At 32.0% G+C, this 22,987-nt stretch overlaps 1 protein-coding gene across 1 annotated transcript in view; it reads right to left on the reverse strand.

Annotated features, from left to right (window-relative positions):
• The window catches only part of LOC127847667 (E3 ubiquitin-protein ligase rnf213-alpha-like), a 130,799-nt gene that overhangs the window by 11,780 nt on the left and 96,032 nt on the right, over nt 1–22,987 (reverse strand). The window contains exons 34-54 of the mRNA XM_052379716.1: nt 22,735–22,900; nt 22,456–22,624; nt 19,954–20,078; nt 18,905–19,102; nt 15,682–15,804; nt 15,306–15,426; nt 12,877–13,106; nt 12,389–12,494; nt 11,993–12,103; nt 11,637–11,729; nt 11,384–11,527; nt 10,803–10,963; nt 10,189–10,411; nt 9,910–10,080; nt 9,728–9,790; nt 9,528–9,637; nt 8,663–8,800; nt 8,177–8,336; nt 6,104–6,171; nt 2,254–2,392; nt 61–254 (exon numbers count right to left, since the gene is read on the reverse strand). Coding sequence (XP_052235676.1) covers nt 61–254; nt 2,254–2,392; nt 6,104–6,171; nt 8,177–8,336; nt 8,663–8,800; nt 9,528–9,637; nt 9,728–9,790; nt 9,910–10,080; nt 10,189–10,411; nt 10,803–10,963; nt 11,384–11,527; nt 11,637–11,729; nt 11,993–12,103; nt 12,389–12,494; nt 12,877–13,106; nt 15,306–15,426; nt 15,682–15,804; nt 18,905–19,102; nt 19,954–20,078; nt 22,456–22,624; nt 22,735–22,900 — 3,013 coding nt within the window. The remainder of the gene's footprint in view (nt 1–60; nt 255–2,253; nt 2,393–6,103; nt 6,172–8,176; nt 8,337–8,662; nt 8,801–9,527; nt 9,638–9,727; nt 9,791–9,909; nt 10,081–10,188; nt 10,412–10,802; nt 10,964–11,383; nt 11,528–11,636; nt 11,730–11,992; nt 12,104–12,388; nt 12,495–12,876; nt 13,107–15,305; nt 15,427–15,681; nt 15,805–18,904; nt 19,103–19,953; nt 20,079–22,455; nt 22,625–22,734; nt 22,901–22,987) is intronic.

The following is a 22,987-nucleotide window of genomic DNA, read 5'->3' on the forward strand; positions in this document are numbered from 1 at the left end:
AACACCATTATCAATTCAAGAATAGGAAAGTATATGTATGACGCTAACAACTTTACCCACCGAAAGTTCAGGTGAACTGGACACTTGACTCTATGTGTTCCCAAACCAAGATCTACGTATCTTTCACCTCCGAAGTACACATAATATTGATTCAGAGCATCGTACAAACTTTCATAAAGATTTTCTAAATTTAGCAAAACAACTGTATTTCCTGTTTCCATACACACTTTAATCTTGTTGATATTTCGACAAACCTGTAAAACAATGGTAGAAGCAGACATGTGTCGCTGGGACATATATACCACATGATTCCATTTTTTCTCTCAATAAAATCGAAGTCTAAAAAATGGGTCTAAATAATCAGGTGCGCTAGTCGACTCATTTCGTTTTAAGTGACTTAAAACACGTCTTGAAAATGTCATTAGCTTGCTTATAAAGGGTTCAAACTTCGATTGTGTAAAATAAGAACCAAACATAGAGGTTTGCGAGTTAAAATGCTAGTAAATGTGTTTAAAGGTCAATCCCTCAAGTAGCAATACGTATAAGTAAACGCGCGGCAAATGTTTAATATGTATTTTGTGCTAACAAAATGTCTACAACTCCGGACATCTCGACAACATCCGAACAAAATTACGAAGATTCGCTAGTTCACATTCTTGTCAATATGAATTTGAGGATAATCCTTTAACAAGCAATTATTTGTTGAATTAGAGTGAACAATAATAATGGTGAAATTAAAAAGTCCGAGCAAAATATGACGGAGCTGTAGTTATGAGCTCATGATTACAAATATGTTTGTTACTTAACAACCCTCGAAAAACAAAACTTTTCAGTGACTCTCCACTTAAATTATTAAATGTTTGTTTTTGTTCTAAACATGATCATAACTTCAGTGCTGAAATGAAACGTCTTAACCGAACGATGAAGGTGCGCATGTTCATGTCGTGGTTTATATATGTCAAAGTTTCATCAAATTAGTAGCAACAATAATGGAGTTACGAGCGACACAAACATAATGAGCCGACAGTAGGATGTAAGAATGACGGACGTGCAACGTCAGATTTATACGACCCCATTTTAAAGTCGGAAAACATTTATACAAACATACATTCACATGTTAAAATAGTCTTTTTTCTATATGATAAATGTATATGCAATTGGGGAATGTTATACAACTATTTTAGTGTGCACGTTAAACTATACATTTAATATTGTAAAATAGAATAATAATGTTACTGTTGTGTTGACTCACCAAAAGAATGAAATAGTTCGGTTACGATTGTCTTTTATACTAAATATATCAGTGATATGTTCCCATGTCCGTTCTTTTGCACAAAAAACTTTATATCTTAAAGTCGAAACAATCCACATTGTGTTAGCACAATAAATAACATAAGAATTGTGAACGACATCAAAATGGTATAAACGTTATAAATATAAATCAAGTTATAAAATAAAAAGGAATCAAATTGAAATGTTTCTTGTAAAACGCAAGGCATGATATAGGGTCTCAATCAAGTTTATATACTATTTCCTACTAAGATTCAAAAGTCATGAAGCTTAATCATTTTGTAATATTACGAAGTAAAGCCGATACGTTAAGAGTTTCGCCATGCTCACTCCGAAGGAACAATGTAAGATAGTTTATATAAGATGTGAATCAGCCACTTATTCATATTGTAAGTAATTCATATTGTTCGTATTTTTTTATGGCCGTCACGATTTAGAATTCATTTTTTGATTTGTCTGCATCTAAACTGATTTTGTTTTGGACGCGCGTTTTGCTTGAGATAAATTTTGTTCTAAATGTAAGGTACGGCTAGTCATTAAAACGGTTTAAACTCCCAGTGCTTTGCATTGACCGTTCCAAGGCGATTGATCACAGCTTAAATCATTTTATATTTTAATTAATTTCGTGCTATTCCAATAGTAGATACGACTAAAAATTGCTGTTCTGATGGAGATTATAAATATCATAATTATGTAAACGTTAAATAAAACTGTATTTATTTCATTTAATATATAGAACAATATATACTATTATGATGATTTATCACAGTTCTCACGCATTCACCTTAAATATTTTCTACATAGGTTATTTAATTAAATTAAAGTTTTACCAACTGGTTTACATAAATATCGAATAAAGTCGTCTAGACGCAGTCTTTCATTTTAAATATGCAAATAACGCACTTTCGTGCTATACGCAAGGTATGTACATATAACAACTTGAATTATAGGACTTCTTCATACTTGTGTATATTCTTGGTCACTTGGAAAGCTACTTCCGAAAATTGTTATAGGTCTTGCTTCACTTCTTCTTGCCAGCATCTGTTGTACTATTCCCAGAGCTCCGTAGTTTTCAGTAAGCAACAGCAAATATCGACTCTCTCTGAAACGTTGAAAAAATACAATTTACATATGAACGAATGTTATTTGTATGTTTGTTGATAAGACGACACACTTAAATGAAGTACAGTGACCTTCACAAGTCAAGTCATTAAAAAAAATTGCTGAAGGGTAAGTAAAAATGGTGGTTTTAAGTTATTAAAGGAGCAATTTACAAATGAACATCGATAAAAAAGTTTATTATAAATCAATCCGATTCATTTAGGTCTGAAGTTGCATTTTTAGATTTACAACTTACTGTCAGTAAAAACAATGTAAAAAGTTCTATTGTTGACTATCGTGATCATTTTGATTTTGATATCGTTTATTTTTATCTTTAGATGGTTATATTAAAAAAATAATTCGTAGGACATATAGTATTCCCAAGTTACTTCGGTTTGGAAAGACCTTTAAATTTCGTTGGTACAACTATAACTTTTTTTTTAGTAATAAAGTATAAAATTTAAAACACTTTTTCTTCGTGAACTATGCACATAATTATTAATTTAAAAGGCAAGTGTTTGGTTTAAAATATAATGTTTCTTCAAAAGATAAAAAGTCCCTAACCCTTCCCAAAAAGGAAATTTCTATAAAGAATTGTATTTCAAATACAGTCCTATAATAACAGATACGACTTACTGTATATAATAAGACAGCAGCTGATGCATTCTGACATAAAAAAAAGTATTTTATAATATCGTACCTGTTCGTTTGACCCTTACATTCCGACTTTAAAATTGATAGTTTTCTATATATCCACTGACAGGGTTATACACCAATGCATACTTGCGCAGTTGGCTAACGAGATGGCTACTTTCATGTCTTAAGGTTTTATTTTTTCAGACCTTTTGCTTAATTTGTTCTATCAATTTCTCATTTTGCATGTTATTATTGTTTGATAACTAAATAAATATATTTGTGTAACGTTAATTTTTGTAAAGTGAATGTTTGTTTATACTGAGTCTACAAGTTCAGTTGAAATTCACTTTATCCTTGCCATAGTTCCTCCAAAATCGTTATATCGTTATCGGTTAACGTTGTTTCTCAGCCATCATTTAATGTTATCGTTTAAAATCGTTTGCGTAAATGTATATATGCCTAAACAGATTCTAAAATGGTGTTAATTGACTAACACAATCGTATCGATGAAAAGACGATACCTAGAAATAAATATTGTTGATATTGATTGTTTCTTTAGTCAATATTTTGAATATGTATGCTGGATTATGCTTTAATTACACATATAATATAGTAGCCGTTACATCTTAAAGATCTAGTTTTACTTTCAATATAACTTTGTATACTTCTTCCATACTGGGGCAAATATGTACATCATGTTATTATACGTAAGCTGTTGTTGATGTTGTTTTTAATGTGTTCATTCTATGAAAATAAATGTGTAATGTTTCGAATGATTTGATCAGCCCCGAATATTGGGGATTATTTAGTGTGCTGTTTTGAGAATGATATCATATGACATAAGAAACGTCACAAAAAACGTTACTTTTCTTTATTATTGCATAAACTATATCTATAATGCCCTCTGGCGGGGTGCAGAAACTTGGCAAAAGCAGGGCTTGAACGGGAGAAATCGTGTATTAACAATGCGATTCACGTGCCGTTCAAGCCCTGTTATGTGTTTTTCATATCCATAATCTGGTCTAAGCGCAGTTACTTCCCTTCTCCAGCCTTCGACGACTTTTCAAGCATAAATGGGGAACTGAATAAGCACCAGTTTCCTCATGCATGCAGGGATAATGACTATTTCAATCCACTTTTCAAGTTATACTATCTGCACTCTCTTGACAACAGCTTTATTGTATTGGCAACGTCATTGAAGTTAAGGTTATTTACTCAATACTTGCAAAAGACTATGCTGTAAATGTAAGTGTTTATGTACCTTCAACGTTCCTGCTGTAAATTCCAAAATAATTCCTCATTTCTTACTTTACGCGCCTGCATTTCAACTTTGCATTAATCCACTGTTTAAACACATTTTAAATCGAAAACTGCCTATCCGAAGCTAAAGCCTCGTCATTTCGGATGATAACCGAGTGAGGCATATGTAAAACTTAACATTGAACTGTATTGAAATAATCGAATTATTTTGTCGATGTCGAATGAACAAAACATTGTTTTCAATGTTATTTAGAATTATTATGGTATGTGTGATTTGTTTATGCAATAATAGCGAAAATACACATTTTCTCGGACATTATCATCTGCGGGCGCTCTCAAAATCCGTTCCTGCACTCGTGCTGCGCACTCGGGCAGGAACGGATTTTTCGAGCGCCCGCAGATGATCATGCCCTCGAAAACGTGTATTATCCCTATAGAAGTACATCATGAAAGCAAAGCAATTATTGCATAAACCAATCAACAGTTTACAACGAGTGTCAATTGAATATTTAATTTCTTTATTCCTGCACAATTGGTTTTCGAATAATTGTTTAGTCATACTCAGACATATTCTTGATATTAGGTAGCACCTTTCGTTATCGTTCAATTGTGAATACGATCATCAAAAGTACACTCTTTAATTCATGTAAATAGTTAATTATATAAGTTATCGGCATTGATTATCTTTAACCATATCACAAAATAAGTCACACACGTCTTTACATTTGCCATGAATGTTACTATAATAATTGAATTTTTAACATGTACATTACCTATACATTCACGTTTTGTATTGTTAACAACCTAAACGGACAACGAAACATAAGTTTAATAAACAATATCAGCTTTTGTTTATACGAAAATTAGGGATACGTGCAAGTGCGCCCCATGTATCTACGGAAGCATAACTTACTTCTGATAATTTAAGCACTATCAGGCGCAAATTCATTTTCAGCACAGATGAATACAATAAAAATAAATAAGAATGACGGAAAAAGTAATACGAATTGGATTTGGGTAGGGGATTCATTCTTGTCAGTGCCGATTTTTGAAGAATCAAACTTTTCTCGATTTCAGATATAATTCTTAAAATTAAAATTACTCGTTCTGCGAGTGTTACGTAGTACAAATGCTTATCACAGATATAAACAGCAACTTTGATCTGTTTTTATACAAATGTAAACGTGTTATCATTTTCATGGATATTACAAATTGAATTTTTGCATACAATAAGACAACTAATATTAAAAATGTTTAAGAACCTAATGCTTCCCCAAGATAAGAGTTAAATACTTTAAAACAACACGATAGAGAAGTAAAAAAAAATTGACAGGTAAACTACAGGTTTCTTTATGTTAAATTAATGAACATTTGCTTATTTCGTAATTTAAATGAATAAAATAATTATTTTTTTATTTATTTAAACGATAAAGTTAACGAAAAGGCACAACAAATTAAGTAGACTTAATGTGAACAGATTTACATGTTTGTTTCAGTAGTTCTGAGCCAACGGTATAATTGATAAAATGCTATAAATTATGATCTGCATTATGAAAAATCAATTATGTGTATAATATATTGTAATAAATGCACGTATTCCTAAATAAATATATAAATCAACATACATGTATGTTTGTAAAATCAAAACTAGTGTCATCCTAGAGAAACAAGCCGTTGATGCTGTTATTAAACGCTTAACATGAGCCTTAAAATAATTTAAAAGTGACAGTGTCGTCATTTAACAAGACTTAACTGGTTTCAAAACCGATTTATACTTTAATATTTTTTTTAATAAGACACAACACAGTAAGATTACCTTGACGAGTCAAACAAGCAGGCTTCAATAAGTCCTTTGGTGCTGCAATCTGGCCCTCGATTGAAAGGCTTAAAATGCATAATACGAGATTTGAAAATAAGGCAATTGTATCTGAAGAATAGTTAATTGTTAAAGAATCTTTGTTGTTTAAAATTATTTGGTGGTTCATTTCGTGACGTACTGTTATGGCATCTGATTTAGGTTATTTTACAGATTGAATTCTTGTCACTCGACATTCATTTTAACATCTGAACATAATCGCTCTTTATAAAATAACAGGCATTACTTCAATAACTCAACTACGTGTTGCTAGAGTAGGGAAAATAATGGAGTAGTATTATAAATGTTAGCTACCAGTAAATTAATTTAACATAGGTAAACATTATAATTAACACCACAACAAGTTAACGTCCTATTATCTCCAAAGTTAAAATGAAGCAAGTCAAATAATTTTGTTCAATTTAGTCTTTAATACACTGCTTGTTCAGAAAATGAAGAGCATCACAGAAAGCTACACAATAAATGTTATAGTTAATTGTGGATGTATACAACGAGAAAGAACTGGTTTGTAGTTAATGCTTAAGAATGGTTTACTGATATTTTACAACCAAGTAAAACATATTCGGGATGCATTTCGTGAGGCTTTACTACAGATGAATTTTGAATTGAATCGGAGACTGACTTTTTAAGGTTAAACATGAAAGCATATTGAATATTATTTGAACTGTGCTATATTTATTTAGATAAAAAAGGAATATAAGTTAGGTCTTTGCATGATGTTAATATAGAATTCGACATTTTTCATAAATCATTCATGTCTCACATCTCAAAATGTGTAAATCAATGTTATAGCTTTAAACACCAGCACTTCGGTGATAATATATTTTTGCATAGCAAAGCACATTTATTATTTAAGCATTTTGGTCCCGTTTGTAAAAATATTTCAATTTGCAATTTAACATGTTAAATGAGGATTTAATGCAACAATGTTTAAATACTAATTTATGAAGGGCGAAATCGACAGTTATACACAATTGCCCTATGAATGAATAAAATTTGATTTGTTTTCAAATCACACATTTGCACGCTAAGCGTTGCTTATGCTTCTTCGCCTTGATTTTTGACTCGATTGCCGTGCAAAATGCTTTAAATCAGATTCTTTTGAAAGAGGTTCATAATGTTGCCTCTTTGTTCGTCGGTTATTAATCGGCTTTGAGAATTTTGACTTGAAGATTCAATAAAATATAGATTGTGTAAGTTGAACTTTATTTATAGCATCAACACCATAAGGAAACCGTTTTGGTCGTGTAATTCCGGTAATTTTGTTATGTTGTTGAAATATAGGATAATTCGTGTGAGTTCCGGAATAAATACTTTCAGTTCAATAACACTTTATGTGCATCATACCTTTTAAATTGCATCTTTTTGCAGCCACTTAAAGTCTGAAGCTTCCCCTATTTAAACGTATCGATACAATATCGTACCTTTGCTTTTACGCACTATACCATCGTCATAAAATGAAACTCTTAATTATTCCGAGCACATTTCTGCTGGCTTGAGCTTGTGATCCTTGAATGAATATGTTTTTCATGGCCAAACGCCAATCAATAAGTGCTCAATAAGGCACATTACCTGTCGCCGTTTTAAGTTGCGATACAATGATATTAAATCTGCTTGACGAAGAATTGAATCAAATCAAACAGATACCTCTCATAATTCAGGACTGTAGGTCAAAGACCAATAGGGGCCATATTTCAGAATCAGCCTATCGCGTTATAATTCTATGACTTGTTAACGCGACGAAGAATGTTTTAAAGAACTTGCACTTGAAACAAATTAGGCGAATTTTCATCTTATGAAAATGCGATGGTATATCACGGACAGGAAACTGCACTTTTGGTAAAGGGGCCGAGGTCAGGTCTCAAAAGTCAAAACGATCTTCAGGAACTGAATTTTAATCAACTGTATAATTCACTTAAAACAAACGTTCACAAGTTCACAATATTTGCCTCTCCGCTTAAATATTTGTTAATTGTGGAGATTAAACATAATAATTCTTAGATATTAACTTACATCTTCAGTAAAGTCCATCATTGACAGCTGTTCCTTGAAATACTCCTCTGGGTTTACTAAATCTAATCCTCCGAAATTTCTTTTGATGGCATGCAGCATCTCTGACCAAGTCGGTGATTTTTTTGTTTTGGCCACAAATCCGTACAACATTTTAACAAGACTTTAAATAAAAATATTATAATTGCTCTATGTATTAAATCTCCAGAGGGGAAAATTATATTATCTTCATACATTCACTCTTTTATTAAATATTTCGGCCACATGCCTTCTTCAATCGTTTACTGAAGAAGGCATGTGGCCGAAATATTTAATAAAAGAGTGAATGTATGAAGATAATAATTGATTTTATTGCTTCTGTTACAAAGGCCTGCTTAACGATGAGTTGTTTACAAAAATGGAAATAAAAATGTTATTATGTTATCAAATTTCCAGAAGAAAAACATGCCTTTTTATTGAGCATTTTATATAATATTGACTTCAAATTACCTGTAGAAGTCACGTAGTCCAAAAAATTCGCGCATCTGTTTTGAAGCAGTTTCAAAAACATTCATGTAAGCTTTAGATATCGGTTCAATAAAAGGCTCCATCAGAGTTTCAACATCCAAGTTGGTTTTACAAATGCCTCTGAAATAGTACATTATATAAATACTTAACTCTGAGTTAAACTATGTATTTAAGAAAAAACCGATATAACATTTGTATAAATTGAAAATATAATCAATGGGTATCATAGGATTTAACACTCGCGATACGTTTATACAACTGTTCGATAACTTACATCAATAACGCTTCAAATATGGACACATATTTTGATTATTAAAATTTAGCATTTGTATTTTCCTTACATAACTCTCGTGCGACACACCACTATATAATAATCATATTTTCAATTTGCATTTTAGTGCTTGGAAAAAAGGATGAGATGATCTTACTGCATATCAATTTGTAATTCTTGAAAAAACAGCCCCAATTAATTGCTCATGAATCAATCATTATATCGCGTTTTGCTACAAAGTTACTTTATTATTCCGAAATGAATCTCGGACGGTCACAGAAATTAAATCACGCGTTTGACCATTGCATTACATATCCAGATGAGCATACTATATGGTAGGACCTATGTCACTGTATTTGTGATTTGAGCTTGATAAAGGTAATGTTGTTGTTGTTGTGTTGGTAAGTCCCACGATATAAGAAAAAACTTTGATTCAGACTTTTGACCTAGAATGGTGACTTGACCTTTTTCAATAAATAGAACAAATGAAACTGGAAAAACACACTTTAGTGGTCTTGTGCACTTATATTGTTTAGAAAATGTTACATTGAAGCAACCAACGAACAGCTATAATACCTGGCAGTCTTGATCAGTTCTTCCACTCCGGGTACATCGCGATGAACACTTATACCTCTGTTCATTTTTGCTGGATCAAGCGCCCAATTAGATATTCCAATGAAAGCAACCTTTAAATAAATACATTTTATTTAATTTTATATAGACCAAGAAATAAAACTGGATTATCTGGCATAAGATCATGAAGAATAAAAGTTAACCTGTTTGAAAGGCTCTCTCGTTTCGTCGCTCTGAAAGCCCTCTTCTAGCAAAGGATGTAAAGTCTGCAATCAAACAGACTTTAAATTATTTAAACGTAACAATAAAGAAAAGTTTACATTTCAAAAATTATTTATGACACACACATTCATTACAATCACACAATCAGAAATATTTCCCCTTCCTTTAGCGGCATTCGAGGGCTGTCCTCTGCTAGTCCAACTTCATCTAGCACGACAACTGAGACAAATGAGATTAGATTTTTGTCCTTTTGAAATTCAGCGCATTGACGGAACGTTGCAACTATTCCGTCTGGTGTTGACAATGGACTGCACTGATATGATACCATTTGAACCTACAATAGACAACGGTTCATTGAATAAATGCTCGTAGGACACAATTCATAAATGATAAACACCATAGGCAGTGTAAATAAATAGACTACTTTTTATAGAATCATTACCTGTTTGAACTTCTTGAATAAGTCCTTTTCGGCGCTATTTCCTTGCATTGCGTCAGCAACAATTGTTTTCGCGAGTGATTTAGAACTTCCAGGTTTTCCAACAAGGAATAGAGGTATTCGCAATTCTATGCAAATAACCATCATAAAGATGTTTTCCTTTAACGCCGTATTTCGAGCTATATTATTCGCAATCGGAAGATTGTCAAGGACAACATCTTGGCAACTGAAATAGTGATTATTCGCTTATTTTTTTTACAAATGTTTATAACTATTTACCGACGGAAGGTAACTTGGGAAGCAAGCAATATTGAAAATAAATAGTTGAAGTTAATGTCGCTACTTTTTATATTTACCAATACTTTATTCAAATATTGTTGAATAAAATATGGTATACTTCGCAATTAGATCAATCAACAAAGATTTAAGACAACCACTACCTGTTTTATACATGCACAAACCTGAAACTAATTAAAATGCACATTACCAATCACCAGAAGCTTTGCCATTTAAGCCCCACTGATCTCTTAACAGTACCTCAGAAATCACTTATATATATTATCCATATATATAAAAGACGCGCATAAAAGGCCAATACTTATTTTTGACGTCATTACCATTCAATCACCGCCATTATTGCATGTGATTCTCCATGTATTTCTAACGGCTCGGCAAACTTCGGTGTGATAAAATGCCGGTATTCCTGGCGCGTTCGCAAACTGGCATGGTAACACACACCCAGTGCAAGGATCAAGCTCTTGGTCAAATCGTCAATACCCTTCAAACATGACACGCATTGTTTAAAATATAAAACGCATCGCCTCGTAAGCGTCAGCATTTTTTTAAGTTCAAGTTCTATTTTTCAAATGGTACATATTTTACAAAAGTTTGATTACATGTTTGTATTAAAGACAATAAATCACACTGATATGTTACACTGACTTTTGCCCGGCTATTATTACGAAATATTTATTAACTGCGTTTAAAAATCCTATACAGTCAAAGCAAGTAAAGTGTATTTATATACATTAATGAGCCTGTACACTGTATCGGTAATTTGGAGACGATATTAAATTTAAAGACATCAATTATCATCCATGTTTATGTGACTAAGGAATTTAATTTGCGGTAAATATATGCATCACAGTCCTGAACAATAAGTACGAATTCAAATGTGTAAAATAAATGTAATATTTACCCTCGCATATTCGTATGTTTTGTCTTTCATTTTCTCATCCATTAAACAGAACAGAAGTCTGTTTTCTTTAGCTTGACTATAAAACCACACCATTACTTTAAGAGTACGTTCAACGTCTCGTAACGAGACGAAGCTGCATTCGTCCTGAAAGAAGTACGTGTAATGAAGCATGTTATTTCCGTATAATTTTTAAATATCATATGATATTTTATTTTTAAACAATAAAAACACATCATTCGACTAGAAGACAAACCTTCTGATCCCTCATGTACTTTTGTGAAGCGGTGAGGATTGAACTTAAAATCGTTTTCAGATGTTTCAGTGTAGGTAGTTCATCAACTCTTATCTGCAAACACAAGAAACGATTATCAATAATTAAGGTAAATTAAATCAATCAATAAAAAGTAAAACCGATAGACATACAATATTAGGATAGCGTTGAAATTAATGAAGCTTATCTAGCAAGGGTAAAAAATCCCAGTAAAATATGCTTCGATCTTTGTTTTCTTATAATGCAAATGTACTCTTCTTTGCAAAAAATATTCTTGCATATGTGTTTTGGGGCTAAATTGATAATGATAACATTTAATTAATAAGGAGTACACATACATATTGCTTAATCATCTGTTTAATGTATAATTGTTCAATTTCATCATCAAGATGACCAAAGTCCCACACCATTGGCAGCAAACTGTGTGGCAATGGTTGAACCCTATACACCTGATTATAGAGAAAGATCATTTATGAACATACATACAATGTTATGTCTCCAATTACTAAATCGTAAAAACAATATGACTTTGCATATGTAATGCTTCTCATATCAAATTAGATTTCTCAATTTGAAGCAAAACTGCTTAATTGTGCGTGTTTATGTGTTGAAAAAAGCACATGGAAATAACAGTCAGCTCTTTTAAAAATTGCAAACATCGTTTTCTAAAGAATATTCAATTCAATTAAAGTACACGCAAAATATAGATGTGTAAGAAATATGAAGTATTTTACCAATTGTCTCATTGGTATACGACCAAGTTTATCACATGTTTCGTCTGCAATAACGTGGTATCCAAGACCAGTCTGTTCCAGCTTTTCTACTAGTTTTTTAGGGTGCCTACAAAAAATTAGTTTATGGCTATAATAATATAAGTTATCATTATGAAAACGAATGTATATTGTGAAAAATACCAGAATGTAATATGAATAATTAGCTTAATTTCATGAAATTTGCTGAACGAACTATTATAACAATATTAAAGTGTCTTATGTATGTCTTTGCGTGTATATGTTCTAATTTTAAAAAAAGTCTAAAGTGTGTTTTAAATTAATAATAATTGATAACAACGTACAGAAGACAATCTAAACATAATATATTTGTTGTTCATATACTGAATTTCCAGAATAAGTTTTATAATAAACTGAATAATATATATTAATATATTATGATTGTAAATAAATAAGATTAGATTCAAATATCTCAATGAGCGAAAACCTACTTTCTATATGGATTACATGCCGCTATCATTTTGAGGTTATTAAACAATTTCAGAGGTTTGCCACAAATTGATTTATCGCACATGATTTCTTTGATAACTCCAACTGCTTCGGTTGTGTTTGCCTCATCAAAGAACAGAACTGTATACATATTTGGTCCGTTTGTCTTTGCGACTTCTTCTGCAGCATTGACCGTCCGCCTTATGTCATTTTTCGTTGTACCCCCGTGTACCTGCAAACAAGACATAATTAGTACCGTAAATTGAAACAAATCATGAACGTTTGATATATTTATGTTTTGAAACTAAAATTCAGTTATCTAATTTTACCACATTCATCTTTGATAAATACAAAATATGGCGATTATAAGTTGTCATGTGTGTGTCTTAATTATACAACAGAGCGGGTTAATGTGATGTACACGGTCAACATCTATGATAAAATTTTAAAATAACTAAGTCACTATTGTGTGTGTTTCGTCTTGGATTGAACAACGAAATTGTATTGAAAATATGTTAAAACCATCGAAACACTTATACATTCGCACATAATAGCGGTCAGTTTTATTTACATCAAGTTTTGAAATGCATAAGTTATTCATTCATAGTCAATATTAACGTTAAAAAGTGTGATCCATATATTTATGTATGAATCTATTGTATACACTTATACATTAGTGATTATACAATTTACGGATTTCATAACAAAATATAATGAAAAAAATTGTGGGTCAAGAGGTGTTATATCTAGAAAGACCGTATGTTTGGTGAAGAGACAAAACCTAAGACAACCTCTTGGTAAATTTTAATATAAAAGAGGGCTAGGATTTGTAAACGGCAGTTCGGCTACATTCAGTGATTTACTTAAAATTGTATCCAGACCACTTGGTGCCCAGTTAAGCTAAAAACGATTATGAATGACGCAATGAAGAAAGTCCATATTAAATTGTCCGGCTACAGGCACCTTACTTAAAAATAAATACTTAACTAATTAAGGTTAATGTCAGGCAAGCAGTCAGTAACTTGTTTGGCTCATACGCTTTAATGTCTTTTAAAACGTGTATAATCCTTACATTATTGTATTTTTTCATTGATGGACCGTTCAAAGATTTTCACAAAACCTATTGCAAAATAATAACATCACATTATATTTTATTAATATGTAGTCTATATATTATCCGGCGTAATAAGCTTTTTATAACAACGATTTAAACAGAAAACATCTTGACAATATGTGTAATAGTCACACAGTTAAAGTTCTAATAAAAAAATATCCTCATGTTTCATGTTCAAGTTTATAATTTGATTCGGATAGTTAAGGCATCAACGGAATAATGTCTCCTTTTCCGCAAAAACAATAGAAAAACATGTTAACGTGTGTCGCGCGTTGCTCAGAAAGTAATGTTGCTAAAAAGATATAATAAAAAGCAAACAGCACTTTAGTTTCTGCACCGATATGTGTTTATTCCATTTGCTTCGAAATAACGTAGTTATGGCCGTTAAAATCCTTAAATTTCAAATAACGTTTGTTGTTTCAAATAACGTTTGTTGTCGCGCATGACTAAACACCCGTTGCTAAAATAAAATAGAAAATATCAACATACTTAACATACTTCCCCGCATTATGTCCGTTTGTGAGGCCAAACACGATCCTTTATATTGGTTTCGCGCATTTATATCTATTTTGTTTCGGATTATTTCCCACATGGCGCTTGTATAGCACACAAATAACGTTATGTAAGTTGTTACGCACGTAACTCTTGAGTTTGAAAACACTATTGCTGCTAGAGAAAATGAAACTTAACAAACATATTAGCCATCACTTCAACATTTCGGTTGTTTTGCTTTACTTATACCCGGATTTAGGTACGTTTTGAAATAGAAGACAATTTTTAAATGTGTCTCACGTTGCTCAATTAACAATAAAAACTAATTAACCAGCATTTCAAAAAGCGCACATGGAAAATTTGATAATTTACTGTTGACAGAAGAGGATTTTGACAATTGGGATGTTAGGATATCTGTCTTAAAGACATATTTCTCGTTTGATTAATTGTTGTTAATAACGTTCAATAAAAATACACCGGCTGTAAATAATTGCCAGTGCCAACAGCGAAATATATTAGCACGTTACTCAATATTGAAACTTCGTTGTGTGTGACTGACGCGATGACATTGTTCTTCAATTATAAGTACGCGCTGTCTTTTTAATAAAAGACATCGTCCGTATGCTCCTGGATGACTTACCCGCATTGTTTGAACCTAAACCAAATAATTTTTAAGAAATTCAGATAAATCCTTATAATATTATCGTCTTTTTCTCGGTCGCTTTATTACATACCTGAACCGCTCATAATGGTAAAGAAGGAACCTTGTGTGATTTGCAATATTTACACAAGGTTGCTGTTTCAAATATAAAATAAAAAATATACCTTCATAATAATTATTGTTTTCACCAATGAACCTTTTGCAGCCTGCAGAGCACACATGAACTTCACAAGTCGTGTTTTTCCGCTGCCAGTTTCACCCATTATTATCACAGGAATGTCGCATCTGTTTGAATTACACATTCATTATAAATAACTTATTTTCCTGTAATGCAAACTTTTCTTTGATTAAATAACCACATCTTTCCGGTTTGTTGTAATCATATCTATACTTATTGCACATCTGTACTTCTAAATGTACACAGAAATGTGAACTTATTTTAAAGACATTTGATATATTGAGATATGAATTCCTGTTCATTTTAAGGTATGAAATGTAAATGTGTATTTGTTTAGACTTTGTTTTTATTGAACCACGTACCTGAAACGCATATATATAGCCATTATTTTCTTCGCATTGTCTGTTGTTAGTTCGTATGTAGGATCAGGATCACACGGATTTTCAACTCCCATTACTCTGCACAACTTGTGTATTTGTTCATCCCTAAAATAATTAAAAGTGTATTTATCAAGCTAGGAATTTAAGAAAAATTACTCATTTTAAAGGCAACAAAACCATTTCACAATAGCTTGCCGTAATCATTGCATAGAAAATCATAACATTAAAGCCACACGATAAGACGCGACACCGGATATTGAAAAATGTCTAATATCAAGCACATATAGACTATTTCAAAGAAGAGTATTCCAACGACTGTAAGTAAATCACCGATTTCCAGTAATATACTGATCATTTATACGTCTATTTGCTAAATTAAACTGCCATCTAAATTTAGAATACAGTCATATACTTTAGTTTGCACATTCAGTATTAAACCATTAAATATTTTAGAAAATAAATCTTAAATGCTTGCAATGAATTTAAAGCAGCTCACTTTAAAATAATCATTACTGGCGTGTCTGAACTTTGTTCCAAAACTACGAATCGACTGATTGACATAATACTATATTGACTACTTAGTACTTCAAAGTTTAACTTCTATTGCTTTACAATACCAAGTTATTGCATTCTCAAATAATGTCTCCGCACTTTGAAACGCAGTCGCATTCAACATAACGATTGGCTGTGTTTAGGATGGATTAATAGAATGTAAATAACTATGATGGAATATAGGAAGCAAATAAAACCGATGATATTGCCTTTTCGATTTCTTTAAAATGTGGAATGTACACAAATGCCAAGAAGTTCAAACAAAGACTTGTACCTTCATAAATTGATTTTATCTCTACTAGCACGAATTCAGACTAACTTCTTTAGCTAAAGACTTAAAGTAGTTTAGTTCGATGTATAACAGTATAAATATTATTTTATAAAACGACGTTTAGTTGATCTCATTAGATCATTATTGTATTCCTGAAACTGCTTACGGTTTGGCATCGCATCTTTAAGGTGGACGACTTAGCAACATAAAATGCATAGGATAGCATGCTCATGAAATTGAAAAGGCTGTTTATGTTTTGATATAATCTCGTCAGATTATAAATGGTAAATAAGTTTTTCATGTTGGGATTCAACGTTTTCAGATTTTACCAAAACAGCAAATTTCAGGATAAAATCGAACAATAACGAGTAACAACTATATCTCATCTTCATTTAAAAAAAGCTCAAGAGACTTAGCATCATATAGTTTTTAGTTTTAGTTTTTACATTTGTAGTTCTAGAAGAGACCGATATATGGTTGTAAAAGGTCAAAGCCTGGTTGTGTTTCTTTAACAAAATACAATTTGTAATTTTGAAAGCCTTTAAATTGCTTTAGACGAACTATGACCAGAAAAAAAAATATAATTGTTTTTTTTTTCAGGACGATTTATTTGCTATAAACGACTTGTGAACGGATTCGGATAAAGTTTACGAATCTAGTTAAGTGGGCAAATAGTTAATATTATTGTTATTTATTTTAACATTCCATTATCTGCACCCATTCATATAATCGGTCACTATTTGATTAATATCCACTTTGTATTCGGAATCTAAAGTAGTTATCGACAGTTCCTTTGAGCTAGTTTAAACTTAGAATACTCATATCATTTAATCGGCTTTATCTACAGGAAGCAAAACAAATCGAAATTAGAGATCTTGAAGCAATTCACAAATCCAATTCCTCTTCAATTTAGAGTTATGAAGTCAAGCAATTGAGTTATTTTGAAAAAAGAAAACTTATATTCAATGGCCATTAGCGCCTTTTGTTTGTGAAATCGTATAGATACTAAACATCCGTATTTTTATTTCAACATCGCATTTAAATTTGTGTTCTTGGTTATTTTGTTTTTTAAATACATTTTTCTAAATAGAGCGGTGTTGATTTCCCGGTAGTCGAAGTTAAATGTGGGGTCATGTGAATGGGCGGATCAAGTTTAATGGGTTTCATTTTTAAGAAAACAACAATATAAATATTAATCGGAGAAGGACATTACAGATTTAAGTTTATCATTACAATCAAAAATCGGCAGAGGGTAGCGGATTGCTAATATAAAGTACACATTAAATAAATGTGGCAACGATTCCAGTTGAAGTGTTTAGCGTTGGTTGGAATGAATCATTCCAAATAAGTTATAGTGTTTAACGGAGAGGAGTTAAGCCGACGAATTGTAGTGTTTCAGGTGTTTGCTTTCCTTAATTAAGCATATAGTTATATCTACTATTTGGCGCTACTACGATTTACCAACCGTAACTTAATTACATTTTCATCCTCGCACATATAAACGCCACTTAAAAATAATATAAACATATAATTGTTACATTATTTGTTACTTTAAAAGTATAGCATTTGGACGGATAACGTTATTGTCAAAAGTTTCAAGAGGAAATCCTTGCTTTACAAACCTAAGTTAAATTGAAAAAATGACATATTACTTTGGTTTAAACGATGGGGCACGATCCTGGTTTAATTCAAAGTATGTATTACATACTAAATTATTAGAAGGTATCAACTAAATCATATAAGGTCACATTTCTTGATACTACGTAGGAAGTACCTCTTACACATTATTAGAAAATTACTTATTGCTTTATTAGTACCTCTTTAAGAATAACGGGATAGCTTTTTATAATATGTGGTTCCAACTACCGAATGCATAGTACGTATCTACTAATTCGCAACGGGTACAAAATCACCACACTTAAATGTTTGCTCATAAATTGTGATAATCTATTTTAAATCCGCTCACCAGAAACTATATGAAGGCAAAAAACATATAGTGGAAAGAAGAAGATTAAGAATTACTCTAATTTAATTTGAGTATTTGTCTCCAATAATGTCGCAATTACAATCACACGACCGACGATATTAAATTTTAAATGCTACATTTGGTGTCACAACCTAGCTTTAAATGCAATATTAAAATATCCAAATGTCGAAACATTTAATGTGCACCAAAAGGATTCCGTATGCATTCATATAATACAGAACAATCTATTTTTGCTATTTCTCTTCTCAGATATCTTTTGTTCATTTTATTTTTAAGGTACAATTATATAAAATATGATCTGCTAATACAAAGTCAAAGGAAATTGACCAGGCTTATTAGGTATCGTAAAGCAAGCACAGAATCACTATATGGCTTTATGTACTTTACGTACGTACCTGGTAAGTTTGTCGAAATTCTCTGTGAGAGGCACACCATTATCTATTAAGGCCCTATATAAATCCTTGTTCATAATGCATGTTTCCAGTACTTCTTTGGTCTGCATATCTATTAAGTTGCCCGTGATTTTATCAATGAAGAATCCCAAGAATGTAAAGGAACGGTGGTCGGAATTGAAGAACAGATACGGATGAGGACTGTAAAAGAATGTATGTTTATGTTTAACATTCGCGAATGAAATGGGTAAAATGCAGTTTGAACTTAATTAAACCATGAGTTGATACACATTTGTCGAATGATTTCAAGACTAATGATTAATCAAACGATTAAGTAGAAAGATTATGAATCGAATACAACCAATTTTAAAACAGAGTCACACAATTCAAAAATATTCTTAGCACATAATCGCTTATAGGCTAAACAAAGTATTGTATTTGGCTCCGCATATTTCTCTATCATAGATATTCACTATAAAGATACTGTTTATTAAGATGCCAGCTTAACTGATACGGTTGTTTATTGAGAAAATAAATATCCAAGCTCACTTCATGCATGATATATTTTTATTGCATAAATGCAATACTATATCAAACATTTATTATTTTCATGGAATTACTATAGGTACGCAGCGCTCAAGTTTTCCTTAAAATTTATTCAGAGAAAAACGATAACATTTGTTAACATATCGTCCAAAACTACTTTATATTCAAGAATATGAATTCTCATCGCATTTGCGTTCTTATTTCCTCACGTGAGTAATTTTTGATAGTCCAATTGACATTAGCACCATTGAAAACCGCTTACGATAAAATCCGACAAATTCAACTAGACCGTCTTGAATTGACCGGTATTCACACTACAGTTTCGCATAGGCTGGACGTCGTTGAGCTTTTTACTCTCTTTGGAAGTAAAACGACTTCCGCTTAAAGTTTGTCAACGTAGGGTAAGTAGACGGAAAGCATACGTATAACAGTCCGTCAGAATTGTGCTCTTGAGCAATTTGTTGTTGTCATGGTATTGTTTTGAAGATAACGATAAAATCTAATACCTGCTTTCCCATGTTCGCTTGAGTTGAAACTGGTTAATGTCATCATTTTCATCGTATGAGTCATTCGAGACGAGGTAACGAATATGCGATTCTTCGCTCATGTTTAAGGACCGCGTAGAGAAGTCCTGATAACACAGTTGAAATCGAAATCATTGTGTACAAGTGTCGTACACTATATTTCATTTAAGACTTTTGTTCTCAAATTGATGAATAACTATGTTCAATTTTTTTACTCGTGCATTCAAAACATACACCTTAGCGAAATAAAACACACCAAATTCACACACACACACACGCACGCACACACGCACGCACGTACGCACGCACGCGCGCGCGCACACACACACACACACACACACACACACACACACTTTATCTATAGTTTGGTTTATGGGTTATGTTAATTCGATATTGATAATATTATAAAATGTTACATACGAAAAACAATTAAGTAATTTTTTTCTGAGTTTTTTATGAATCAATAAGGACATTTAAGGATAAAGTAAATAACACAACTGAATTCAAGACCTTCAAAATGTATATAGATTGTAAAGATGCCAAGAGATCGCTCAACAGATTTAAATATTAAATTATCAAAGAATTTTGATGTGTGTAATTTTGCTGGTAATCATGTGACCAGGTACATTCCCATTTTGAAACCCAGGCGCACAGATCGAACAGACTTTGTAGAAAATTACTCTACGAAACTATATTTTATATTGTTCACCACAGAGAAATGTAGTTTAAGAACAGAACAGTATTCAATCGTTTTGCTGCATATTTCTTTTATTTTTTATGTGATCCCGGTGCGTGGCAAATTTTGATTCATGAAACAATTGTAACAAATTTAGCAGAAATCAATTGTACAACTTTTAAATATAACAAAGAATATATTAAAGCTTTCTTCAATGTGATTTCTGCTTACTGGAATGTTTTATGAACTGCAAAGTAGTGTCATGTCAATTGGTCAAGGAATAAAATAAATGAAAATCGGAAGGTCACAAGAATTATTTTTTAATGTTTCTAGAGTTTTATAGTTTCTTTATTCAGTATCCTGTGAAATCGGGGCTTGGCTTTGTTTTATTCAAGTGGAGCAGATTAAGCAATCTTTGTAGAAAAAAGCTGTGATGTGTCAAATTTTACACCTCCGGAACTTGCATATACAGAGAATTGTATTTCTTAATTATTAACAAAATAACTTTAAAAACCATTTTACTGCTTGAAGTGGTCAATTTTGCCTTAAGGTGCATGACGTATTAAGAGAAATGAAGAGGAAACTATTTTGATGTCAAATACCGAGGCCGGGGTGTAGCCATGTTTTCCCATGGAAATGATTTGATCAAGCTGTCTAGTGGACAACAATAAGATAAAAACTGATCCATCTGGACCTTTCGTTTAAAACTTGACAAAGTCATTTTGATATTTTGCTTTTAAGATCACTGTTGCCAGCCACTTTCGAAATGGGGGCATTTTTGTTGAAGTACGATATAGTTTTGGATGCTTTCACTTTTGAAATATAGTTCCATCTCTTGTGACCTACATATTCAGCGAAAGCGGACCGGATCGATTTTTTTTCAAAATAACGTCACAAAGGATAATTCATGAGAAGTCAAAATCTTATAAAATATAGCGGCTTATATTATAGATATTTATTACATTTAAATGCTGACTAATGAAAAAAGTATGCCAAAAAGTGGCCATAAAAGGTAAACACAACATCAGCACACAGTTAGTTTATTAGAATACGCCCGTTCAAAAAACAACTTAACTGACAACCATTCAGATCCCTGGAGGTTTTCTAAATTGTGGCTGTTTAATGATAAACTTGCAGAATAAGGCGTGTCAGCCATCCAACTCAAACTGCTAAAATCTGATTATTTTGAAACCGGAAATGATTGTCGGCGTATAATCTCAACTAAGGTTGATTACTAGCCAGATCGAACGATGTTTTTCTGATTAATATGACTTGTTTTAAAATATGCCAACGTTTATTTGTTCGCTCTTTAACTCAAACATCGTTATAATTGGGTTATCATAAAAGTTGTTGAGCATACTATCTGACAATTTGATTACCAGCTAAAACGCCAACAGATTTCTGAGTTATAGCTCTTGAATCATAAATTAATTCCGGAGTTAACTTGTCGTATCACTAATTCAAAATGTATTGGTATTACAACTAGACCAAAATCGATAACCATTCAGATCACCTGAAGTACTTCTGAGTTTTCGTACTTCAATTATATATTTATTTCTAAATGTCCACCTTTTAGTTTTAACGACAACAGTTGTATCATGTCAAACTTGGTTACTTCGTTTGTAAGCATAATATCCGGGCAAAGTACAGTTAACGGCCAATGATATTAAATTAACACAGACCTTTAAAACGGGCGTAATTTGTGAAAAACAGGCACTCCTGATTTGTAATATGATACAATATGTATAATTTAACCTATATACATGATACAGATGCAGTATATAAAGTGAAATCATATAATCGCATACCTTTGACATCTGTATTAAAAACCGCAGCACAAATTTAGCAAACCCCGGCAGGTCTCTTTCAGCCTCAGTCCCAACAAAAGGACTTAGATTGAAATCCACAAGTTGTAAATTCAAAAACCAAACAAAATGATTGATTTCGGACCATGACGGATTTTGCACTCCGCAATGTCTGAAAATAATATATATACACATATGAGGCAATTCATTCAAATAAAAAACAAGTTTTCATTAACGATACACCGACACATGTCTAATAATATTAATAATAAACCTCCATACCGTAATAGTACTTCAAGACATAAAGCTCTTGTTCCTTCAGGTACTGACGGGTCTATGTTGTTCATAGGCTTGTTGCCTTCTTGTCTATGCAGATACTGAAATGTACGTTGGAATGCCTCAGACTGAAAGTGGCCTTCGACGAATAATTGATCGCGCACGTCTGTCTCTGAAACATGAAACAGGTAGGTCGAGTTATGGGTAAATATTGGCTATTTAATAAAATGAAGGTTTGCGTAAGATGTGGCAGGGTGAA

Source organism: Dreissena polymorpha, chromosome 10 (assembly GCF_020536995.1).
Source record: "Dreissena polymorpha isolate Duluth1 chromosome 10, UMN_Dpol_1.0, whole genome shotgun sequence".
Classification (NCBI taxonomy): domain Eukaryota; kingdom Metazoa; phylum Mollusca; class Bivalvia; order Myida; family Dreissenidae; genus Dreissena; species Dreissena polymorpha.